Below are 25,879 nucleotides of genomic sequence, written 5' to 3' on the forward strand. Positions count from 1 at the left end.
GAAGACCAGCACACCTCGGCTCAGCCCATCCCAGCTTCCTCAAGATGGTCAGCCCTCACTATCCTGCACTACCCAATGGAGAGATTCAATATAAGAGAACAAGCTATTCACTTCAAGTAGTCCTCTGTTGACAAGAGGATCCAGGTCTTATTCTGATAATAGCGGCACTTCTTTCTTAAACAAGGGCAATCTTGCCACCACACATGATAACCCAAACCAAATTTCCTTCCAGCCAGATGATTTGATTTCAACCTAGGAAGAGGGAGTCGTGTACTTAGTTTTACCTGTTTGTGATATCCTCAATATGTTTACTTTATTAAATAAACAATAAAAACAAGATGTTTGGGAGAGAATAATACAGTTCTATACACTCACGTTTTAATACAGGACTCTGAGCTTTTCTACATGATAAGATGTGGATTTTCGAAAAACAGAACATGTCTCATTTTCAACTCATGGAATGGACTTCAATAGTTTCCCAAGGTCATAGTGATTGGTTCAAGAATGGGCTACATGTCACAAGCCAGATAAATGAGACTCAGATATAGAACTTTATGGATCTAGAAAGGACTCCATTTCTACTGTGTGATAGGCAGAATCTTAAAGATGGCCCCCAGGATTCCTGTACCCTGGTTACTCAATCAAACACGAATTTAGATGCTGCTATGAAGAGATTTTGCAGATATAATTAAAGTCCTAACTCAGGTGACCAAGGATACAGAGATTGCTTGGATGGGCCTGACCCAATCAGGTGAACCTTTTAAAAGCAGAGTGTTTCTTCCAGCTGGCAGAATACATCACACAGATCTGGAGCACAGAAGGATTAGGTGCTGCTGGCTCAAAGATGAAGGGGCCCATGTGAGAGGGAATGCAGGCAGCGTCTAGAAGCTGAGAGCTACCCCCAGATGCTGACCAACAAGGAAATGGGGTCTACAGTCCTACAGCCTCAAGGAAGTAAATTCAGGCAATGACCTGAAAGAGCTTGGACATGGACTCTTCTCTGGAACCTCCAGATAAGAGTCTATCACAGCCAATACCTTGTTTTCATTTTTGTGAGACCTTGAGCGGAGAATCCAATGGAGTCTACTCAAATTTATGACCTACACAACTGTGAGCTAATAAATGGGTGTTTGAAGCTGTTAAGTTTTTGGAAATTTGCTTCACAGTAATAGAAAACTAATATACACTGGAATTACTAGCTGTAAGAACAGTGTGTCCCTAGAGAGGGGTCAACCCAAAGATAAGGTCAATATAGGAAAGCAGAGTCAAAATGGAAAGAGACGGCATCTACATGACGAGTCTTTAATCCCTGGATCTAGCCATTTGTGAAGCCTATCCTGATCCTAAAGTTTCAGGCGTTTGAATCAATAAAATCCTGTTATTTATGAAAGCCAGCTTGAATTGACTTTCAGTCACAAGGAAAAAATCCCAGATACTGGAAAAAAAATTCTCAGTCAATTCTGATCTAAGGCCCAACCCTATAGATTGGGTTTGCATTTCAATAGAAAAAGACAGCTGCCTATTCCTACAGAAAGAAATACCATTCAGCCAACTCAGGAGTATCAAGGGCCTGAAAAAGCCTCTTGCTAGACCATTTTCTCAAAATTAAAACAATTTTGAAGGAGAAGCACATCTCAAACAAAACAGTAAGTACCATCTGGAGGTCTGATATGGCTTGATGCCAAAACATATCTATATGCTAAACTATGGATGGTAATAAAAAGACAATCAAATCCTTCACATGGAGACCCACACGTAGACATGTGCACATACACTCAAAAAGGGGCACAATTTGCCTCATTCCATCCGTCATGGGAACCTATGACTAAATTCTACAAGGGTTGGGAAAATGAAGAAAAACAAAAAAAGGTGGAATCAGTGAGTGTTAAAACTGAAAGCAGTCCTAGAGTTAACCCAATTCAAAACCTGCCTCAATTTCACAAATGAAAGACTACAAGAAGTTGATGGGATGCTTTATGATATGCAGTCTGGGAGTTGGAAAAAGTAGTAGGAGGACCCAATATGGCATGTTTTCTCAGGGAAGGGGAGATCCATTCATTTTCTTCATACATCTGTTATTTTACTTAAATGAAACTGAAGCTAGGAATGGGATCTACTAGGATGTGGAGAGGGAAAACAATATTTTTTCTCATTTTATCCTTCAAGCAACTTTTTGAACTATTGACTGCTTATATGGACACGGGGAAATGACTAAAACCAAGGATCAAGGTGGATTAGACATTGACAATCTCAAGTCTAGAATATTTTCTAATCAGGATCTATGACACCCCAACAAATAATATCTTCTGATGTTTTACAGAGGCAGATATTTTCCAACCAGGATCCAGGGGACCCCAACAAATAAAATCTCCTGATGTCTTATAGAGGCAGTGTGAAAGTTCAGCTCAATGCCAGAATGGACACTTAATCAGGTTTTCAGAAACCAACTCCTATAATATACTCCCAGAGACACCAAAACCCATGGAATGGAGAGGCAAGTCCTATCAAATGACCCAAGGTCAAAAACTAGGAGCTTGAGACTGGCAGAAGAAAAGTGAGGCTGGCAGGAATCAGATCTATACTCACACCCAGTAGAAATAAGAAATGAGTTTTTCAGTTCACTGGGAAAGTACTGGGAACACACCCAGAGACAGATGCTCATAGGTAGCTATGTCACATCATGTATCACCTTACTACACGGAGGAGAGCTCGGGTCAAGCACCAGCTCTGCAATCAAATATAGCTGAGCCCCATCTATCTGTGACAGAGCAAGTGGAATTAAGAAGTTTACAAAGTAGATGTGAAATACGAGATGTGAAATTTGGAGAAAATATAAAGCACATATGTAACATCTTAAAATTGCTACAATTGACAATTACAACATTAGGGTCCATAGAAACATCTGGAAAGTATTTGTGGACCACGCTTCTTACAATGCTCAAGAAACTGTTTTTTTACTTTAGACTTGCAAGTTGGAATGGAAGGAAGAGAGCAGATATGGAACTAGTGGGTTCCTTTTAAAGAACTAGAAGGCGGTGTGTTGGAAGCTGTGGTATATAAATAAAAGGGACAGGGGCTTCCTTGGTGGCGCAGGGGTTAAGAATCCGCCTGCCAATGCAGAGGACACGGGTTCGAGCCCTGGTCTGGGAGGATCCCACATGCCGTGGAGCAATTAAGCCTGTGGGCCACAACTACTGAGCCCATGCGCTGCAACTGCTGAGCCCACGTGCCTGGAGCTCGTGCTCTGCAACAAGAGAAGCCCGCACACTGCAACAGAGTAGCCCCGCTCCTGTCGCAACTAGAGAAAGCCCGCGCGCAGCAACAAAGACCTAATGCAGCCAAAAATAAATAAATAAATAAATAAAATTTTAATAAATAAATAAAAGGGGCAAAGAGCAATGAAGATAGGTAACATAACAAAAAATTCTACCTTACATATCCACTTGGAGATGGAAGGAATACTCCTATAAAAAATCAGCTGTACAAAGAGACTGAAAGAGAGTTCATTTTTAAAAAGTACAATCAGTAGCAACTGATCATGAGTCAAAAACTAGAAACAAGAAAACAGAAAAAAATAAATAAAAATAAAAAAATAAAAACTAGAAACAACCATATACTGGGTTACAGCAAGGAGAATGAAAGCTAAAACTACATGCCAAACATGTATGAATCTCATAAAAATAATACTGAGTAAATGAAACCAGACACAAAAGAGTACATACAGCCCATTTATAAAAAATTCAAAAAGACGGGCCTCCCTGGTGGCGCAAGTGGTTGAGAGTCCGCCTGCCGATGCAGGGGATGCGGGTTCGTGCCCCGGTCTGGGAGGATCCCATATGCCGCGGAGCGGCTGGGCCCGTGAGCCATGGCCGCTGGGCCTGCGCATCCGGAGCCTGTGCTCCGCAACGGGAGAGGCCACAGCAGTGAGAGGCCCACATACCGCAAAAAGAAAAAAAAAAAAAAAAAAAAAAAAAAAAAAAAAAAAAAAAAAAAAAAATTCAAAAAGAGACAAAACAAATCTACTTAAGTCCAAAGAATAGTTATCCTTATAGGGGAAGAGTGACCGGAAGGAATTAAATAAGGGTGCCTGGACGCTAATAATGTTCTATTTCTTGATGCTGGTTACACACTTTGTGCGAATTCATCCAGCCATACACTTATGATACGTGCACTTTTCTATATGTATTTTCTATTTGCATTAAAAATATTAAGGTAGTATTTCCCACCTTTATTCCATAAGAGTCTGTTGCCTAAAGCAATGTTATTATGGGGTTACTCCATGAAAGAGTTTGGTGTTCTCTTAAGTTTGTGAAATGCTAGGCAAGACCGAGTTTAATATGTTCCCACTCTATAGGATGTCTCCATCAATGAGGCTGAATGAGTCAACCCGCCCTCCATGGCCGTGGACCATGAGCTGCCCCTGTTCAAGCTTTCCTAAGGTTTCCTCCAGCCCCCAAATCTTAGCCACAACATGATCTGCACATCTGATTTATCCCGACTGGAACAATTCCACTTGAGCACACACTGTTATCAACCAGTCTGGATCAGCATCACTACTTTTTCATGGAAGAGCGCATATTTACAATATGGTGCTGACTGCTCTTTCAGAGGCCTGTCTCCAATCAGCACTCTTGCACCCATGTAATCCCAGAGCAGTGAACTAGCACATTTCATGTTATTTGCAAGTACAATAGCATGAAGGAATACAGAAAAGCAGATTTTCAAAGAGAGCATTATGCAACTGTAATTTAAGAATGCTCAAGTCATCTTCACATTCTCATGGGGTTGCAGCTCACAAATCAGAGTTTCTCCCAAATACTTGAAACCTATCACAACTTGACTCTTACAATCACCTCATTTTTCTAGTCACTTATGTCAAAACAAGTCAGTGCTTCTTTACAACCAGCATTTTGCTTATTCCCAGTGGGGCAACAGCTGTGCTCACTGATTCAGGCTCTTGCCTTTTTTCTCTCAAACCTTTTTTCACTCTTTTTACCACAGGCAAGATTATGGAATCTGAAGACTTTCTCCAATGCACAAAGGAATAACAAGCAGGGTTCTGTGTTGTTATCTTTAGGACATTTTCCACAACTTCAGTAACTTATTTAACTGGGTTTAATTAGGCACCTGGTTTACCTTTGGCTACTCATTTATGCCAAGTTCTACAGTAAAAAAGAAAAAGGTAAATCATCTAAGTTCAATTAGCTGTCATATTTTTGGAGGCGGAGGAGAGATGGCATCAAATGACGAACAATGTGCCTGAAGCCCATCATTTCTCTTCCTGGCGTCTGAACGTCAAGTCTTTTCATTCTTTTTGCCATGATCTTAGTCAGACATACCACCCACTGCTCCTTAATTATACAATGAGGGCAAGAGAAATTAGAGTATTCCAAACCCATGTCTTAAGCTAAGGCATTCACAACAACAGGGATCCTAATTATATTATACTGATTTCCAGTGGGAGAATTAAATTATATATTTCAAAGAAAATCTAGAACAAGCTTATTAGCATTGTGATGTCCAGTTCAGTGGGAAACCATTTGCATTGGAAAATGTGGCTTCAACGTCTCAAAGCATACTAGAGGACCATTTTGCAAATACCAAAGTACATCACACTCCATGGAAAAATGGTAAGCATGATCATATTTGAGACTGCAAAGGGCATTAGAAAAAACAGGGGTTGGGAAGATAAAATAAAATTAAGAGAAAATTTTACGAATGTAACTGTCACAGCCATGGTTATATAATCCTGAAGCAAAGTTGAAAGAAGCGTAATGAAATGACTGCTGGACTTGGTTTAGTTCTAAGACATACTGTGCAGTCTTGCAAATTATATTTTAAATGTATTTGCTCCAGAGCAAGGAGAAACAGCACCCAAAGAAGTGCAAGGAAAACACGTTCACTTAAGAGCAAAAACATTTAAAGTTTTAATCAGAATAAATTCCTAGTACCAGGAGAAAGAATAATAAATTTCACAATTGGCTAATTCATGTTCATACAACCAGCAATGACTGCACCTACCTCATTGAGGTCCTGCCGAGTTTCATCCTTTGGCCACACGGCCGCCCTCTGGTCTATTCTATAAAACACAAAGAAAAAGTATTTCCATTAAAAGAAACCTTTCAACAATGTACATGTGAAGTTGACAGCTATAGATCTGACCACACCCCTGTTAAAAACCCTCAGTGGTGTCCCACTGCCCGAAGAACAAAATCCAGACTCCTTAAATGGTCTGCAACACATTAGTGTCTGAACTCTGCCAGTCCTCCTGTCCCACCTCCTATCACTCTCACCCTTGTCCTCTACCCTCCAGCCTCTCTGGCCTTCAGTTTCTTGAACACACAGTGCTGGCTCCCTGTTCAAATCTTCACATTTGCTTTTCGCCCCGATTTTCACAAAGCTGACTCTGCCCAGCACAGAGCATCAGCTCAGCTCCTACATCACCTCCCAATGAGTCCTTCCGGGTCTCTCTAATCAAACTATCCCTCCCCTTCACTCTCTATTGCACTGTCTTTAGATTTTCTTCTGAGCACTGTCACTACCTAAAGTTATGGTGTTTATTTGCACTTCCATGCTAAAATGTAAGCTCCAAGAAATCAGTGATTCTGTCCATCTTCTACACTGCTGAATCCTCAGTACCCAGTGCAAAGTCGGTATTTTTAGGACCAAATGTGATCTGATACAGTTGTTACAGAAAGATACCATTTGTGCACTGAAGATAGCTTTTGGAAATTTCATTCTATCGCTTACCTAACAAAAAAAAGTAACAGCAATTTCTGGGTAACACGGTAAAGCTAGGTTTTGCCATTTCATAGCTTCCAACAGAAGAAAAAGGACTTAAGGCAAATCTACTCTGAATAAATTTTTTTAGGTTAAAAACAAAAAAACAAAACTCCACTACTGGCAGATGCTCAGCTCCAAATCATGATTCATCAAATGCTATGGTCCAATGGCATCTCCCAAATAACATTCAAGTTTTTCTGCAGCAGTTTGCAGGCTATTATATAATAAATATATTAAGTTATAATTATTCTTTTTAAAAGGCCTGCTATCGTAAGGAATAAAAGCTTTAGTCAGTATTAAGTCATTTATAAAAAGATTTATTTTGGGATATAATTATTTACAGTTATTATTCTGCTTTGGTTTGAGTCCTGAAAAAAGTATATATGTCCTCTGGATGGTCATCAAGATGAATGATTTCTGAAAGTAATGATGCACATTTAGAAATGCCATGAGCCTAACTTCTTCAAAGTATTCTTAAGAATGAAAAGTCCTTTCAGTCCATGAGTACTGCTAACTGTGCAAACAACTCACTTCTAATGAGAAATTGAGGAGATGTTAAAACAGAATGGACGGTCACACTGATGTTGACCACGTCTGCACAAACGTCCCTCCTAGGTGTGAGAGAAGACTAAGGGTCCCAACCATGAGCCCAGGGAGAGATGGCCCAAGTGAGAAAGTTAGTTAGGGGAAGAAAGCGCTGGCACACCCATCCTCTGCCCATGAGTTCGCTGGGCCACAAATAGTGACTCCAGGGCTTCAGAAAATACCAAGTAGCTCTTTCCTGCAAAATGGGAGAAACCCTCTCACAGAGAGGGGTTAACCTGACCTATTCAGTAACATCTAAAGTTCTGATGGCTCATAATTTCCCTGTAACCTAAAGTGGTTCTCAAATTGTGTTTTTATAGAGTTATAGTAGCACCAGAAAAATGAAAGAATCATGTTCTCTAATGGAAAGAATATTTACCAGTTTACAGTTTTCAACCGTAAATTTCTCCAGGGCTCTGATGCCAGCAAATGGTAAAACAAATAGATGGTAGCAAACATTAATGGAAGAAAGCAGAAATAAGACTTTGTTTAAAATATATAGTATGTATTATTGAGATGCAGAGAATAGCTACATGTAATACACTCACATGACCTTCAATGAAAACTACTTGTCATCTCCAGATAAACCTCCAGACCAAGTTTAAGAACTGTGGTCTAAGCATCAAAGATGCTTTAATTTAATAGCCATCTGAATGTCTCCTATGTGACTGGTACAGTGTTGGGGAAATAAGAATCAATGAGCAGACTCTAGGCCTTTAGGAAATTTACAGTCTAGTGGATCCTGAAGCAGAGAATAAAACTAATTAAAACCCAGTCTTGAGGTTCTTTCCATAAATCAAGGAATGAGTGCACAGGAGTTGATATTAGAATGGTGGAGAGGGACTGGGGAAATAGAGACAGATGAAAGAGACATTTTCAATGAGAAAAACAACAAGAGGTGTTGGGTGTGTATTGAAAGTATGGAATGAAAGAGATGGTGTAATGAAAAGTAATCCAAAGTTTTGAGCCTGTGTGACAAGAAAGATGATAGATGATGGCTTTTCCAGTGGAGAAAGAAAAATAGGTCATTTGGGAGGGGAGAGCAGGCAGCTGGCATGAGTTTTGATTTAGACATTTGAAACTTGAACTGAGGATAAAATAGGGAAGTGAAAATACCTGAGCCGGGCTCACTGTGGCATGGGGCACTCGACAGTGTGTTCCAGAGAGTGAGGGCAGGGATAACAACAGTGACTCACAGTGGTCACTGGTTCTCCATCAGTTTTGCACTTGCTGTGTGGCCAGAGCCTAGCACACTGCTTGGCACATGTCACATGCTCTCTACATGCCTTTCAGATGGATGAAAAGATGAAGAAATAGAAGGACCCAGACCCAAGAATGACTTGTTGATCTACCACTTACTAGGTGTGTGTACCCACTGGCAAGATATTAACCTCTCTCAGCCTCAGTTTCCTCATCTGTCAAGTGAAGATAATATCAGCTACTGCACAGGATAATTAAGGATGTGAAGGACAGTTCATGAAAAATGTTTATGACTACTGTTGGCTGTATTAAAAATAACACATGGGGGCTTCCCTGGTGGCGCAGTGGTTGAGAGTCCGCCTGCCGATACAGGGGACACGGGTTCGTGCCCTGGTCCGGGAAGATCCCACATGCCGCGGAGCAGCTGGGCCCGTGAGCCATGGCCGCTGAGCCTGCGCGTCCGGAGCCTGTGCTCCGCAATGGGAGAGGCCACAACAGTGAGAGGCCCGTGTACCACAAAAAAAATAAAATAAATAAAATAAATAAAATAAATAACACATGAATTCTATAATCAAATGTAAAAAATACCGTAATAGAATTATAAATGATGATAATTAAAGGTATACTTAATTATAATAATTGAAGCCTTGTGAATAAGCTGTAAGAGATAAAAAGCTGAGTCATCCTTACTCAGGACCACTGGGCAGGTTTCTGAAATTGGCCATTTAGGGGACAGAAGAAAGAAGGGCCATGAAGAAAATACAGACGCATCACTAAGGAGATAAGAAGGCAACCAGAACAGCACTTTGAATAGTGAAGAGAAAGATGTTATAAGAAAAAAGAGTGTCAAGAAGAGCCTAACAGAAGTATATTCAGCCATTAAAAAGAATGAAATAATGCCATTTGCAGCATCATGGATGGACCTAGAGATCATCATACTAAGTGAAGTAAGCCAGATAAAGACAAATATCATATGATATCACTTATATGTGGAATCTAAAATATGACACAAATGAACTTATCTACGAAACAGAAACAGACTCACAGACATAGAGAACAGACTTGTGGTTGCCAAAGGGAGAGGTGTTGGGGGAGGGAAGGGTTGGGAGTTTGGGATTAGCAGATGCAAACTATTATATATAGGATGGATAAACAACAAGGTCCTACTGTATAGCACAGGGAACTATATTCAGTATCCTATGATAAACCACAATGGGAAAAAATATGAAAAAGAATATATGTTTAACTGAGTCACTTTGCTGTACAGCAGAAATTAAACACAACATTGTAAATCAACTATACTTCAGCAGGACAGGAATAAAGACACAGACATAGAGAACTGACTTGAGGACACGGGGAGGGGGAAGGGTAAGCTGGGACAAAGTGAGAGAGTGGCATGGACATATATACACTACCAAAGGTAAAATAGATAGCTAGTGGGAAGCAGCCGCATAGCACAGGGAGATCAGCTCGGTGCTTTGTGACCACCTAGAAGGGTGGGATATGGAGGGTGGGAGGGAGAAGCAAGAGTGAGGGGATATGGGGATGTATGTATATGTATAGCTGATTCACTTTGTTACACAGTAGAAACCAACACACCATTGTAAAGCAATTATACTCCAATAAAGCTGTTAAAAAAAAACCCAGTATACTTCAATAAGATTTAAAAAAAAAAAAAAAAAAAAAGAGCCTAACAATTTCAGGTAAATGCCAGGCACTTTACTTACATTATTTCATCTAATCCTCATGGTAGCCACATGAGATTAGCATTATTAGGTCCATGTGACCTAATAGGAAACAGTTAAGGCAATTAAATAATTTTATCCATGAATAAACAAATATTTATTAAACAGCAACTTATGTCAAGTATGACTGCAGGTGCTGGGAATAAAGCAGGGAATAAAACAAGTCTCTGCCTCACTGTCATAGAAGCAGGGAGACCATAAAGAAATAAACCTGGTGCACCAGATGCTAAATATTATGGAGAAAAAGAAAGCAAAGTAAGGAGAACAGGACGTGCAGGAGGACTGCGCAAGCTCATGCTGCTAGGAAATCGCAGTCATCCGGAGATAATGAGAATGAAAGCAGAGAAATAAAAAGGCCACTGGATCAGAAAAGATAAAGGTCATGGCAGAAGAGGAAACAGAAACGGAGGCTTCTCACTCGAGAAGTTTAGCAATGAAAAGAGAAGAACTGGAACAGGAGCTAGGTGTCTCAAATTCCCTTCTTCTTAAGATCTTTAAGGGTAGTGTTTGAACCATTTACAATCCTGCCAACTCCAATACAACCCTGCTCTCTAGCCCAGGCCCAGGAAGCGGGAAATTGCAGCCTGGACTCAGAGCTCTCAGCACCGATGCCTCCAATCGCCACCCCCGCCAACACCCCCACCACCACTATCACCGTGACCATCACCACCATCAACACCACCGTTGCCACCGTGACGACCACCACCATGACATAATTCAAAACAAAACACTTCTTAACAGAGGAACATAAAACATAATTGTGTGCTGATATTAAACGAGCTTTTTCCTGGACTCTGTGGCTGCAAAACTGTGCTGCTAGCCCATGGAAGTGCAACTTTTCTAAAACTTGTTGGTGTTCCCACGTTGCTGGAGCCCCAAAGCCTGTGCTGAGCCAGCCTGTAGGCTCATCCTGCAGTGACCTTCCCTTGGGAGGTGGACTGGAATTCAAAACAGCAAAGTGAACAAAGCATTAAGATACTTTTCTTGGCCTACAGATAATGTCAAACCCCAGATGTCATAATTTGTGAAGCAGTATTTTAGCATAGGATATTTGATTTATATCAACTTACTGTAATTAATTTAGCAGATTAAAATGTTCCCTGTCTCAGTAAAAAGCTTCCCCACCTATCCAATTGCTCATGGAAGATATGTGAGAGTTATCTGACACTCTCCTCTCTCTCAAGTCCAACAGCCAAGCCATTACCAAGTCCTTCAATTTCTTATCCCAAATCACGTTTAGATCTGTCCTCTCTCCTCCCACCGCCACCTTAGGCCAAGTCGCCATCATCTGTCTTCTGGGCTACCTTCCTGGTCTCTCTACTTCTCCTCTACCTTCTCCAAACCACTGCCCACACAGCAACCTTGTCGCTACCCTTCTGCACACTTAAAATAAAGATCAAAATTCTTCCAGCATCCTGTGACATCCTGAAGGAGTTACATCTGTCCACTTCTTCAACCTCAACTCACGTCATTCTCCTCCTCCACGCTCCCTTCCGCCGCAGGCCTTCTACGTGCTGTCCCTGTGTCCGTAACGCTCTTCTGTCTCCACTTTCCCTCCTAATTAACTCATGCATCCTCTAGACACCAGGTACCAAACCAATCAGGCCTCCCTTTCATAGGACTTATTACTGTATTCTGATCTTTCACATCTGCCGTGTAGCACGTCTCAGTCCCTAATTGTGTATTTGTCTAATTATTTGATTGTCTCTTTCTCATGATGGCAAGCTCTATGGGGCAGGGATCATATGAGTCTTGCTCAATGTTTTCTCTCTAGAGATAAGCCTGGCAATTGGCAGATAGCAGGCACTCACATGTTTGCTAATAAAGGATTAGTCCCAGGGTCATGGGCTGCTATCAATTCCAGTATATTCCTGAATGTGTTTAATGATTAGGATAAGACTCATACTCCCTCCTCCACCTGTGGCACGTAGCAGGACTGCCAGGATGGCATGACTCTCATTCCCACAAGCAGATGCATTTCTTGCCTGAGGAGACCTGCTAAAGTTGAGCAAGTGGCCTTCCAACCCATGTTTAGAAAATCTGGGCAGAAAGTAAAAGCAGAGGATCCAACACACTTCTCAGAGTCCTTCATAAAGAACCAGAACCTGAAAGCTAAACAGTGTCTACCACGGGTCACATCTTAAGAGTTCAAGATATTCCACTGCCTCGGATGAGCCTCTGTAATAGAAAACAACACAGGATACACTAATGTATACCCGGATGACCGTCTGCTGGCTGGACGACTGTTGTTTCCTGAAACTCTTTTGAAAACAAAAGGTATATCCCAAGAGGACAACCCTCTGAGCACAATATTCATTATATACAAACAATCGCTCTATATGCAGACACAGGCAGGACGCCAAGGAATTCCAGTAATATTATTACAAATAGTAACAGCCCTCGATACCAGCAAATATAAAGCTCCTTTCCCTGTAGACTCTATTAAAGACATTCCCTTACTGGTTTTTTACCAAATTTCTACACTAAACGACTGAGATCAAATACTGGGCAGCCAACTCCAAAAGAGAAAGAAACCAAGGCACAGAGTTCAAAATGGCTTTCAAAGAGATGGCTGACAGAAAACAAAACTAGATGTCAAGAGCTCACTTTTCCATCCATGTAGCTCCTTGTCCAGGCCAGTGAACTCTCAGAGGCGGACAAGGGTGTTGGGGCTGGAGGTGGAATGCTGACCCCCAGGTATAGGCCCCCCAGTAGCGAGGACCCAAGCTTGGCTCCCTCCTTCCACTGCACTTCTCTGAAGACTAGAATCAACCAGTGTTATTAACAACAGATTCCTTATTATTCAGCCATAAAAAGAAACGAAACTGGGTCATCTGTAGAGACGTGGATGGACCTAGGGACTGTCATACAGAGTGAAGGAAGTCAGAAAGAGAGAAACAGGGACTTTGCTGGTGGCGCAGTGGTTAAGAATCCGCCTGCCAATGCAAGGGACACAGGTTCGAGCCCTGGTCTGGGAAGATCCCACATGCCGTGGAGCAACTAAGCCTGTGCGCTACAACTACTGAAGCACTGGTGCGTAGAGCCCATGCTCCGCGACAAGAGAGGCCACTGCAATGAGAAGCCAGTGCACTGCAATGAAGAGTAGCCCCCACTCGCTCCAACTAGAGAAAGCCCGCGTGCAGCAATGAAGACCCAACGCAGCCATAAATTAATTAATTTTAAAAAAGAGAATACCAAATATTGTATATTAACCCATATATGTGGAATCTAGAAAAATGGTACAGATGATCTTATTTGCAAAGCGGAAATAGAGACACAGACGTAGAGGACAAACATAGGGACACCAAGGGAGAAAAGGGGGGTGTGGGATGAACTGGGAGACTGGGAGTGACATATATACACTATTGATACTATGTATGAAATAGATAACTAATGAGAACCTACTGTATAGCTCAGGGAACTCTACTCAGTGCTCTGTGGTGACCTAAATGGGAAGGAACTCCAAAGAAGAGGGGATGTGTGTATACGGATAGCTGATTCACTTTGCTGTACAGAAGAAACTAACACATTGTAAAGCAACTATACTCCAATAAAAATTAATTTAAAAAAACAAACAAACAGAGATTCCTGGACCCACACTCACTAGGTCAGGATTTCCCGAGGCGTGGACTGGTAATGTGAAATTAACAAGTACTTCAGGGCATCCCCAACCGGAAAACATCACCCTAAAGGTTCAGGTGCAACCACATGGGAGAAGACCAACGGCTGAAGCGTGCAGGTGAGGGAATCCTGAGAGTATGGCAGTGACCTGGGTGTTTCTGGCCTGGCCTCCCAGGGGACATATTGCAGAAGAGGGAAAGGCTAAGTCCCTGGAGATGCTCCGAGAAACTCAAAACATAAGGCAGCCCAGCCACACTGGAATAGGCACCCCTCCTTGGTGGGCTGGAACAGAGCCCAGAAACAGCCAGAACCACACTAATGCCTGGAGAATAACTGAGCAGTGAGTCAGGCCCACAATATCGGTACTGGGAGAGGTAAGAAGGTAAAGTTGGGACAGGATATTTAGGACAGGAGACCCAGCAGGAGCAGACGTCCTAATAATGCATTTTCATTAATAATGATGATAGCACCACCTGGTTTGCTGAGCAGGACACAAAGCTCTCTGCTTCCATCATCGCACTATTCCACTCACTTAGTACAGAATGATCAGACACCTGCTCCTGGGGCGAGCAATGCTCAGCCCAGGGGGCACAGTGATCTCAGCAGACGCTTCCGTTCCACGGACAGCTCTGCTCACTCGCATTATCCGCCTCAAGCACCTGCCAAGTCTCTTCATTTTTCTGCCTCAAGGTTTTTTCAAGGCAGAGCTCAATCCCTTAGCCTGAAAGTGTGGGAGAGTTAACCTCTGCTGGGGGCAATCCTTAGCCAGCGGAACACGGAGGAGAGCGTGTGGATAAACATTGTGATCCCCAGCTTTCAGAGGGATACGTCTGAGGACTTTGAGGATCACAATGTAATACTGTTATGTAATTGCTTTTTTCCCCACTAGATCATGAACATGTGCCCATGTAAGTAAAGACTCCCACAAAATGTGGTTTTAAATATCTATCATGCAGATTGGCATTTCTTAAGCGGGTGGTAGTATGCCCTCTAGGGAGCATTTAGGCAATTGAGGGTTATTTGTGATGGGCACCGATGCTGGGGTGCCCCTGACATGCGTGGGGAAGCCCCACACAACAAAGAATTGTTCCACCCCCACAGAACTTCCAAATGTCCTCTGGGAATGTGAGAGTCATGGGCACTTGTGCTCAGCACAATCTGAACTAGAAAACGATGACGGCTAGCGGATGAAATAGAAGTATCTAGAGTACCCGAGTATGGAGAAGGGGGTTGGATTGGACTGTCTCAAGTGTTTCACCCGGAGCCACTATCCTATGATTCCACCATACATAGGAATCCAGCCACGTGACTTTCTATCTAGTTCTCTCAGAGGTATCAATTATCCATTATATTCCTATCTCCTTCCATGATCAGATAATTGAAAAATTTACATTCTAAGTCTCAGCTGGGTTACCCATTTCAAATCCTACACCTAGACAGCTATTACCCTTAAGTACAAACCAAGGAAACTACAATGGATGTACTTAAAAATATTTTTCAACAATTGTTACTACAGAAATATCTACAGATATAAATCCTAGAACTAACCAAAATATCAAATAATTTGGAATTAGTTAAATCAATGATGGTCTATCCATAGAATAGAATATTCCCAGCCATGAATATTTTTAAAAATTTTATGATGTTGAAAAATACAGTATTAAGTAGGACAAACAAGTTACACCGAAATATGTCTCTAAGATTTCACATATGAAGAAAATTGATATATATATATATTTCATATATATACATATGTATAAATTACATCAAAAATGTTTTATCTAGCATTGATAAAGGAAAAAAATAGAGGGGGGTGGTGGGAGCTGTGTGTGTCCTTATATAGGTGTGTGTGTGTGTGTGTGTGTGACAATACATCACAGAACCACTGCCTCATTGGGAAGATGAAGAGTAAGCTGAAGAACAGCCTATGGCCTCAGGAACACGGCACACTTAAACAGCTAGTCAAAGTTCTAAATTAGATTTAAGTTTAAACACATACTGTCTCCTATAATCATCATTGAAATTTCTCTCTTAAATCTATTCCAGATTAGGCCAAGAAGCTTTCCAAGATATTGAGATGTTAAGGACAAAGTTTTTTGTTCAATCTCCTAGAAATATCATTTCTAACACAGGGCTGTAATGACAGCAAAGTGTGTAAAACAAGTCTCTTACAGAAAATTGTATGTTAAAGTATTTGTTATAGAAAATCAAATTTGTTCACCTTAGTTATAAATGAACTCAGCAGTCTTGTGATAATTAAACCATTACTCTATTAGCTTCTGTATAAAGACTATCGTCAGAATGCATTCTCATCTAGCTTTATACTCTGGGGCCTGCTTTAAATAAACAGTACTTCTAACAGACTCAAACCCTAAGGAATCAGGAAGTCCCTTTCACACACCATTCTTTTTTATGCCCACATTAAAACAACAGCAATGACATAAAAACATATACTACAATGGTAACAGAGGTTATATATGAGTGGTACAATTACAAGAAATGTTTATTTCCTTGGAATTTACTGTATTTTCCAAAAAAACCATGTTTCACTTATTTTATTATTATTATTTTTAATGAAAGAATGAGTTTCCCTTTTATCTTTATGCTAAACATTGTCCAGCGAACGAGCTAACATTTTATCAAGTGATCAAGGGCAGACTCCTTCAGAAAAAAAGAAAAAGAAAAGAAGAAGAAGAGGGCTTCGTTCCCAGAATAATCAAGTGTGGGCTCTTTTTCAATCAACAGTTTAAGGATTTGGTGTGGGATTTTTTTGTGCTCTACAGCAGGGAGGATGAATTATTTTTATCTGTGACTGCAAGAGCTTGTATTATTAAGCTAAAGTCTTCCTGTGTCTAATCCTTCAAACATCCAGAGTGTTGAGCGTTTTCAGTGTTAGAGCCAGAGGGGGCTTTAGAAATCACCTTACCCAAACTTGTGTTTGGGGAGGGGACTTAGGGATTTCAGTGACGTGACCAAGGTCACCTGATAGACATGGGATAAGACCCTGCATTTCTTTTTTTCTTAAATTCATTTTATTGAAGTACAGTTGATTTACAATGTTGTGTTAGTTTCTGCTGTACAGCAAAGTGATTCAGTTATATATATGCATCCTTTTTCATATTATTTTCCGTTATGGTTTATCACAGGATATTGAATATAGTTCCCTGTGCTATACAGTAGGACCTTGTTGTTTAGCCATCCTATATGTAATTGTTTGCATCTGCTAATCCCAAACTCCCAATCCATTCCTCCCCCCCACCAACCTCCCCTTTGGCAACCACAAGTCTGTTCTCTATGTCTGTGCGTCTGTTTCTGTTTCACAGATAGGTTCATCTGTGTCATATTTTAGATTCCACATATACGTGATATCATATGGTCTTAAATATAAGACCCTGCATTTCTTAATTTGAATGTTTTTTCCATTCCACCAGCTTGCTTCTGCACCCATGGGGGTGAAGGCAGGATGGGGGGATGAGAAGAGCCCTCACTATACAGCTGCCTTCCTATGCAGTATAAGCAAAGAAAGCTATTTTTAGAACGCACTCATTGCCCAACTGCATACCAGGGACTCTCAAAATATTGTCAAGACAAACTAATGTTTTTATCTCTACTATACCCCCACCCCCCATTTAAAAAATCCTAAAAGCACACTAACAAGAACACACTGACAGCACGCAGAGCTCCTGCTCTGGTACAGTCCAAGAAGGCAGATCTTAAGCTCTTTATTATTAAAACTCTCTGGATGCTCATTCCCTTAGTCATTCTTTCTCTTTTTAGCAGAGCCCATTTAGACTCTGCCTACTTCTCAAAAAACATTTGAACAAGAAACAAGTAGCTATTAAAACACACACAAGTTGTCTATCTCAAAAACAAAAGATGAAAGGATTTATCCCCCATGGAAAAGTTGCTGGCAACAAAACTTCCTCTTTCCATAAAGCAACAAAGCTTTTTCTTTTATCTGGAATGTTACAAAAATAGTCAAAGCCATCAAAGGCCATTATCCTTGCTAATACCCCAATCTTCAACCCCCTCTAACTGGGGACTTCCGGATGAAGAGGCTAATGAACTCCAATTCACAAATGTAACCACCAACTTAATTAGTAGCAACACATTGCTATAGGATAGCTCCTGTTTATACAGGCGAGGTTTTAATGACACTAAAAGGCTTAATGCTGTCATAAATTTTAATACAATATCTTAAACACAAGGGAGTTAATCACTCTCAAAAGTAAATTTACTTAGCTGGGTAAGAAATCCCCAACTTCACTGTATTCTCTTACATTCATAAAGTCCCCTTTGTCATATCTGAGTGTTTACAGAATTGGCACTGGCGTTTGGCGTTAGCCATAAAAATCAATCAAATTGATGCATATTCATCAACTGACTGCTCTAAACAGATTGATGGTGCTTATCTTGGTTCTATTACAAGGGAAGTGGGGGCTTAACCAAATCACAGCCTCACTGGGGGTCAAACTAGAAAATGAGAGGGTTGTATTTAATGATTACTAAGGCTTCATTCTGGCTCTAACTAAATGCAGTTCTATACTTTTCCGTGTTTTGAAAAGCTCCAGGTACGTAGGAGCATGCCAGAGAAGGGTAATATGCAGCCTCACCACTCAGATACACTGAAAATCCAAGTTAAAATGTAAACACATCCGGATATATGTATAACTGATTCACTTTGTTATTAAAAAGAAACACACCATTGTAAAGCAATTATACTCCAATAAAGCTGTTAAAAAAAATGTAAACACATCATCTTGCAGAAGGAGGCATTAAGGTATTATCAGCCGTCACCTTATTAGGGCTTAGCTCCAGGCAGCTAGAGTCCTAAGGATGAGCAGTTGCTGGGAAGAAAAGGATGGAAGCAGGCATTTTAAATCAAATGCCTATAGGAGCCAGGCAAAAGCATAAATTAATAAAGAGATCTGGGTAGGAGCTGTGAAAAAACGGAGAGCTGCTTCTCAACTCCAGCTACCTGCTGCCTTGTAGGAATGTACATCCTGGGTTATCCCATTTTCAGATTTTTCAAAACAATGTAAAAAAGCCATAAAGACTCTAATATTTAAACACTGAATCAAAATATTTTTACAACAGTCTACAAGTCAAATATACCTCCACACTAGATACACGTGCAGGACACTGAGTTTGAGATCTCTGATGTGGGGCACTATACTGCCAAGGAATATAATAGAACCATGAGGGGAGCTGGTAAATAGAAGGAAGGTTGCAAAGAAACAGGGCAGAGTGGGCTACATCAATATCTGAGTTTGGCTCTGTTGAGGGAATTCAGAAGAGCAAGCAAACTTGGAGGTAGGAAGAAATTAATACAGTGAGTCTAAATAAACCTTTTGGGGGATAATGGGTAGCATAGGAAATTCTGATAAATGCTTTAGAGATTTTTCCCTGGAAAAACATATGTAGTAGGCAGAATAATGTGGCCCAAGAAGATGTCTATGTGCTTATTCCTTGTCCCCCTTCCCTTGTTACCTTACATGACAAAAGGGATTCTGCTGATGTGATTAAGCTAAGGACCTTGAGATGGAGAGATTATAGTGGGCTATCTGAGTGGACCCAATCTAATCACTTGAATCCTTAAAATCAGAACAATTTTCCTGCCCTTGGTTGTAAGAAAAGAACAAACCTGACCCCATATTGAATCTGTTCCTTTAGCTCTAACCCTTGTGCTCTGTTGGCTATGCTTAGTCATGTTGGCTCTGCACTTTTGTAAAAAAAAAAAAAAAAAATGTTGCCCATAGCCTGAAATATTCATGGTAGCCCATTCTCAAGGCTCTGACCTTTAAAGGTTTAACACTTTTCCATTCATACAGAGATTAAAAGTTGCAGAACAGAGAATAACCTTGTCTTGTTGGAGGTTTATGGGAACACTGTGATCAGACCTACATGGACAGCTGCAAGAGCAAAGGATTCTGGTACCAAGAAGTGTGCAGCAACCAGCCACATCCTCTCCCCTTTTAGTACAAAAGAAGCCTGAATTCTAACTCAGGGAAGATGGTTCTTTGTGACAAGAGTCCACCTTCTTCTCAGTCTGCTGGCTTTCCAAATAAAGTCACTCTTCCTTGCCCCAACACCTCATTCTCGATTTAGTGGCCTCTCATGAGACAAGCAGTAGAAGCTTGGACTCGGTAATACGGTCAGAAGGAAACATATGGAAGAATGCTAAGAGAGATGCAACGTTGCTAGCTTTGAAAATGGAGGAAAAGACCATAAGCCAAGCAATGTACGCAGCACCCAGAAACTGGAAAAGGCAAGGAAATATATCCATTCTCCCCTCGAACCTCCAGAAAGGAATGTAGGCCTGCTGACACCTTTATTTTACCCCAGTGAGACCCATGTTGGTCATCTATCCTACAGAAGTATAAGATTATAAATTTGTGTTGTTTTAAGTCACAGGTTTGTGGTCATTTGTTACAGTAGCAACAGAAAACCAATATAGTATACAGACACTCAAACTTTGGCAAAAACATTCATAGACCTCCCTAAAGCTCATTTAGACACACAGATAAACGTCCCTTGCACTAGGAAAAGCTCAACAACATGCTCTCTGAGCTGAAGGTATGAAACTATTTCCCTCTGGCACGCGTGAGAAGATCAATACCACCCCACAACACAAGCAGCTCCAAAACCTCCCTTCTACAAGGATGGATTCATTCTCTGAACACTAACTACCCTTTTGAGTCCCACCCAAACCACATGTGACCCCTTGACAGCTCCTTGCTGTAGAAAGATCTTTCCTTCCTTTCTCAAAGTGCTCATTATGATAAGAACATGCTCCTCCCCAGCCCCCTTCCCCAAGAAGGTGGCATTTTACACCTGCTAAGATTTAGCCTGGCTTCTTCCCTCACTTTGAGCCAGACTTAGGTCTGGAGTGTTCTATTACAGTCCTCATGTCTCTATCGAGATCTTATTGGACACAATATGCCTGCACCTGGCCGTTGGCTGGTTTTAAAATGGAAGAGCAATGTTATCGGGAATGTGAGCTACCTGACTCAAAGTTGTTTTTAGCCTCAGCTCTCATTTCACCAGTTCATCAAATTTCACAATCCCTGTAATATTTAGAGTTTTCTTTTTAAGTTCCATTAGAGTGATCCTAGGTGACGCCACCATGGCTGTGACAAAAAAAACCTCTGTAGTTTAAAGGTTACCATCCTGATCTAAGTACTCAACCTAATATACCAGACATAACTGGCCTCACAACTCCTGATCTGCAGCTTAACACCAGACGCTGTGACTGTCAACTCTGGTGCACAGGCAATTCTGGAATGCTGCTAGCTCAGAAAGCTAGATCCTGTCAAAGCAGAACATGGAGGCTAGAAAGGAAAAAGGAGAAGAGAACAAGAAGGTATTTGGGGTCCTATGGAGGTTTGCTAAAGCATAGAGGAAGACAGGCCAGATCTGTTTTGGAGGAGACAAGCCTGACTCAAGGAGGAAGGCTGCCCAGTGACCATGTATTCGGTTCCTTCTCCTGACATGCAGAAGAAGTCTAGGAACAGCCTAAAATGTTACACAAACTTTTGTGTGTATGTGCATCTCTTTTTTTCTGAGGAAAGTGCCATAGATCTGAGAATCTGAATGAACTATAACTCCACACCCCCAAGTGTAGGAGTTGCTGCTCTGTATGTTTCCTCATGAGGACTTTTCTAATTCAATACACTTAGCTCTCCCTAGTCATATGTGAATGATCCCCAGAGCAGAATCCTATTAAATTTCCGACTTGCCCTCTGATAACAGTAATATTACCACTGCAGATGGGAAACAGATCGGTTTTAAGTTTACCAAACATCGAGCGTCTTTGAGAAGGTAGATTGCTAATGTCATTTTCCCCTATCAGCCTCTGTGGAGTATCCAGACCAAAGGGCACCATGCCTTGCATATGCAAGCATGAAGGATTTCGTCTTGGTTTTTGTGTGTGTTTTTTTCTGTCTTTTTAATGATTTTGAAATATGCATGGGAATATAGTTGGCCTTATTCTTGCTGAGAGATGCAGGCACCAGTCTGGTGGGGAAGACAGGGTCACTGCCTAAATTGATTCTAGTCAACCTAAAACAGCTTTGTTATAGTAAGGCCTCCAATAGGAAGGTGAGTGTCCTGGTTAGCAGAGAAATGACAGGGCTGAGTCTTACCCGATCTGAGGTCAAGTAAGAATAAAGAGACAATAGATGGCAACCAGCGAGGAGGTGAAAAAAGGTGTTGAAGAGTCCAACTGGATAATGGATCACCTTACTTTTGGGGTCTCCATTAACCCTTTGGGACTCTCTGATTCTAAATTTAGTACGTTGAATATTTTAAAGCACAATTTCACTATATATAAAATAGATAACTAATAAGGACCTACTGTATAGCACAGGACACTCTTCTCAATACTCTGTAATGTATACGGGAAAAGAAGCTAAAAAGGAGTGGATATATGTATATGTATAACTGGCTCACTTTGCTGTACAGCAGAAACTAACACAACATTTTAACTCAACTCTACTCTGACAAAAATTTTTTAAAAAGCACAATTTCATAGCACAGCCAATCTTGTCTGTCGTTGTTGATTCATTTAGACTCTGCTGCCTTAGAAAAAATTTTGAAAAGTCATGCCCAGAAGCATAGCCCTCCCTTTCCACTGAGTGAGAGCTATGATTACACTGTACACAAGATCCTACAAAGACAGCTGACACAACTAGAAGTTGAATTCTTTCTTCTGTTTATTTCCAGAAGAGACTTTCCATAGACAGCTGCAAGGCCAGGCTCCCAACTGAATGCCATGCCAACCCTGCTTCGGACAGCCTCCCACCCACATTCTTGCCCTGACCCAGGGCCGTCTCTAGCAGGTCCCGGAGACCAGAGGGGTCAGCCCCAGGGCCACTTCAGGGCTTAGAGACACCACCTGGATCAGCACAGGAGCCACGGCTGCTATGCTCTAATCAGACATTTGTAGGTTCAAATTCTGGCTCAGCCTGTTTTACTTGTACAATATCAGTCAAGTGCCTTGACCTCTCAGCCTCGGGCTCCTTCTCCATAAAATGGGGCTAGGAGTACCCACTTTTTGGGGAAGGGGTGAGGGCTAAATGACAGAATATGCGAAAAGCAACTGGCCTGACTTCTACACTGTCATGACCAATTACCATTATCACAGAAGAAAACCCAGTCCTCTCTAGTGTGGAATGAAAGAGGACAAAATGAAATCAGCGTTTCTCTCTCTCAGGGTAGGAGAGTCTCCGCTCCTCTCTGAGCCTTAAGGCTGATTATCTTCAAACTGAAGGCAGAGAAAGTAGGTTATTTACATTTCTCTTAGACTCAATGATTCTCCCTCTAGGTCCCTTTAAGGAGCTTCTCTGACTTCAAGAGATGCCAACAAAAGTCAGAAAGCCTTTCCTCTTGTGCAGGGGTAGCAAGCACAGGTGTTAGCATTTCTGGGAAAGGAACCCAAGGCCAAGTGCAACTTCTGACAACAAAGGGCCCACCTTCGTTGAGCTCGCACGGTTTCCTGGCACCTGAAGGTGTGGTTTTGCGGACTCTCCTGAGCTGGCGTTCCTGTTCTCCCCCGACACTCTGACTGGCTGGGTACCACATGCTCTGTCTCCTGCAAGAAAAATAGGAAAAGCAGATGAACTGTCAGCAGCCATCAGTTCCACAGTGTTCTCCGGCAGGGTGTGGGTCACAGGGGAGGGCAGCAGCCATGCAAAACACATGCTACCAAGGGCTGTGGGGAAGGGGGCCCATGAGCGATCCGAAACTTAAAAAGCACCTTTCTAACAGTCATTTGCTGCAAGATTTCAGAATAAGGAAAAAATAATAATAACCTAAAATTTACAACTTATTTTTTATATTAAAAATATGAGAGAAGAGTATTTAATGAATAGATGTGCAAATACAATTTCTAGAATATTTACAGCATAAGCTCATTTTTGCACAAACATGTATGAATGTACACAGACACAGAAACACACACACACACACACACACACACACACAAATTGGCATCAAGTAAACCAAAATCTTAACAGTGACTAACACTTAAGATGTCATTTTTTTTTCTTTCGTGTACTCATCTATATTTTTTTATACAATAATCATACATTATTCCCATAATAAGAAAGAACTTTAAGTTAATCTGAAAACCAAGGAACAAGTCATTTTTATAAAATCCAAATCCCAAGTATGCTTGGTACTCTCCCCTCCCCCCCCAAACACATGCGCACATCCCCCCTACACCTGTCATGGGTTACACTGAATCCAAAGAAATCACTATGTTGGTCCCATTATCCCATAATAAACTCCACTCATTAATTTACAAAAACTCCAGAAGCTAATTCTAGAGAGTATCATGAACACACCAAAGCTAAAATGAATCTGTATTCAATACAAGGACACACAAACCCAAAATGAAAGATTTTTATATGCTCAGCAGTTGAACCACTACAGTATTTGAACAATGCCAAAGCTCTGACAAATTTTCCGTAGGATAAAACAGCCTCTCTTTACCTGATAAATGAAATACTAAAACCAAATTCAGTGAGAAACTCAGAAAATCCAGATGGCTACTGTCATGCAGTCAAAATATTCATGTGATACAGTGAACTTGGGTCTGACGGTGCAGTGTACAGTGTACTGTACTGTGGAGACAATACAGACCAAGCTCCTCTCTTAGGGGTATAGGTTGAAGTCAGTACAAGTGCCAATATGTCAGGTGTCTCCATATGTCAGAAATCATTTTTCTAAAATATTGTACTAGCATAATTTGGTGGGGCTATTTGTCAAGTAGCCATCACAAGCTTCTAGAGCAAAATCATAGGGATGCCTTCCTATGAGAGGGGTAAAATGGAAAGTGAGAGCAGAGCTGAGGAAAAGGAATGAATTAGAACCACCAAGATCCTTTCTTTAATTTTTCTAAGCCTCCAGCTTCAGGCAAGAAGACACACCACATGAAAGGGTTCCATTAGTATGCAGTACTTCCCTAGACATAGCAGTTGCTTGTGAAAAATTCTACAGCTATTCAAATACTGGCCAAGTTTCCCCAAACAATGGTTTTCAAGTGAGACAGCACTGCTTGCAAGTATACTTGGTATGTGACCTTAGGCAAATCCCATCCATTATCTGGACCTCAGTTTCCTTGTCTGTAAAATGGAGATAATACTCCAAGCTCACAAGGTTGTTGAACAAGATGCTCTTTCACTACTTACCAGCTGGAGGCACACAGTGGATGGGAGCTATTGATGATGATAATAGTCCTTTTACAAAAATTCCCTCGAAGCTCAGTATTCTGAAACTGGTGTTAAGGAAATCCTTGGAGACTTAACCCAAGTGAGTTCAGCAAAATCAAACTTATTTTTGTGGTGGGATGCTTGTTTCAGGTTTCTATACTAATAATATTATTTTAAACATCATATTTAGAAGCCACCTTACTTGTAGATGTAAAGAAATGGCCCTTCTCATTTCTAAACAATTTAAACCAGAAATTTCCATTCCTTTAAAACTTAACCCTTTTAAGAAAGAGTAGTTTTTTCCCCCAAAGACAGTGTTTTATCTAATCCTTTGAACCCACGGAGGTTGAGAAGGGTTACAGGCCACACGCTGCTGGATTCCCATGGATTGTAGAAACAAAAGCAAAAATAAATAAATGGCAATATGTCAAACTAAAAAGCTTTTGTACAGCAAAGAAAATGATCAACAAAATAAAAAGGCAGCCTACTGAATGGGAATAGATATTTGCAAATCATGTATCCAATAAGGGGCTAATATCCAAAATATACAAAGAGCTCACACAACTCAGTAACAAAAAGAAATCTGATTAAGAAATGGGCAGGGGACCTGAATAGACATTTTTCCAAGGAAGACATACAGATGGCCAACAGACACAGGAAAAGATGCTCAACATCACTAATCATCAGGGAAACGCAAATCAAAACCACAATGAGATATCATCTCACACCTGT

At 41.1% G+C, this 25,879-nt stretch overlaps 1 protein-coding gene across 3 annotated transcripts in view; it reads right to left on the bottom strand.

The window, feature by feature from the left end:
* Nucleotides 1-25,879, bottom strand: part of FAM13C (family with sequence similarity 13 member C) — a 139,285-nt gene that overhangs the window by 50,360 nt on the left and 63,046 nt on the right. For all 3 annotated transcript variants that reach the window (XM_060090264.1, XM_060090255.1, XM_060090246.1), the window contains 2 exons: nt 23,408-23,526; nt 6,022-6,079 (listed from right to left, as the gene is read on the bottom strand). In XM_060090264.1, coding sequence (XP_059946247.1) covers nt 6,022-6,079; nt 23,408-23,526 — 177 coding nt within the window. The remainder of the gene's footprint in view (nt 1-6,021; nt 6,080-23,407; nt 23,527-25,879) is intronic.

Source organism: Mesoplodon densirostris, chromosome 1 (assembly GCF_025265405.1).
Source record: "Mesoplodon densirostris isolate mMesDen1 chromosome 1, mMesDen1 primary haplotype, whole genome shotgun sequence".
NCBI classification, from domain to species: domain Eukaryota; kingdom Metazoa; phylum Chordata; class Mammalia; order Artiodactyla; family Ziphiidae; genus Mesoplodon; species Mesoplodon densirostris.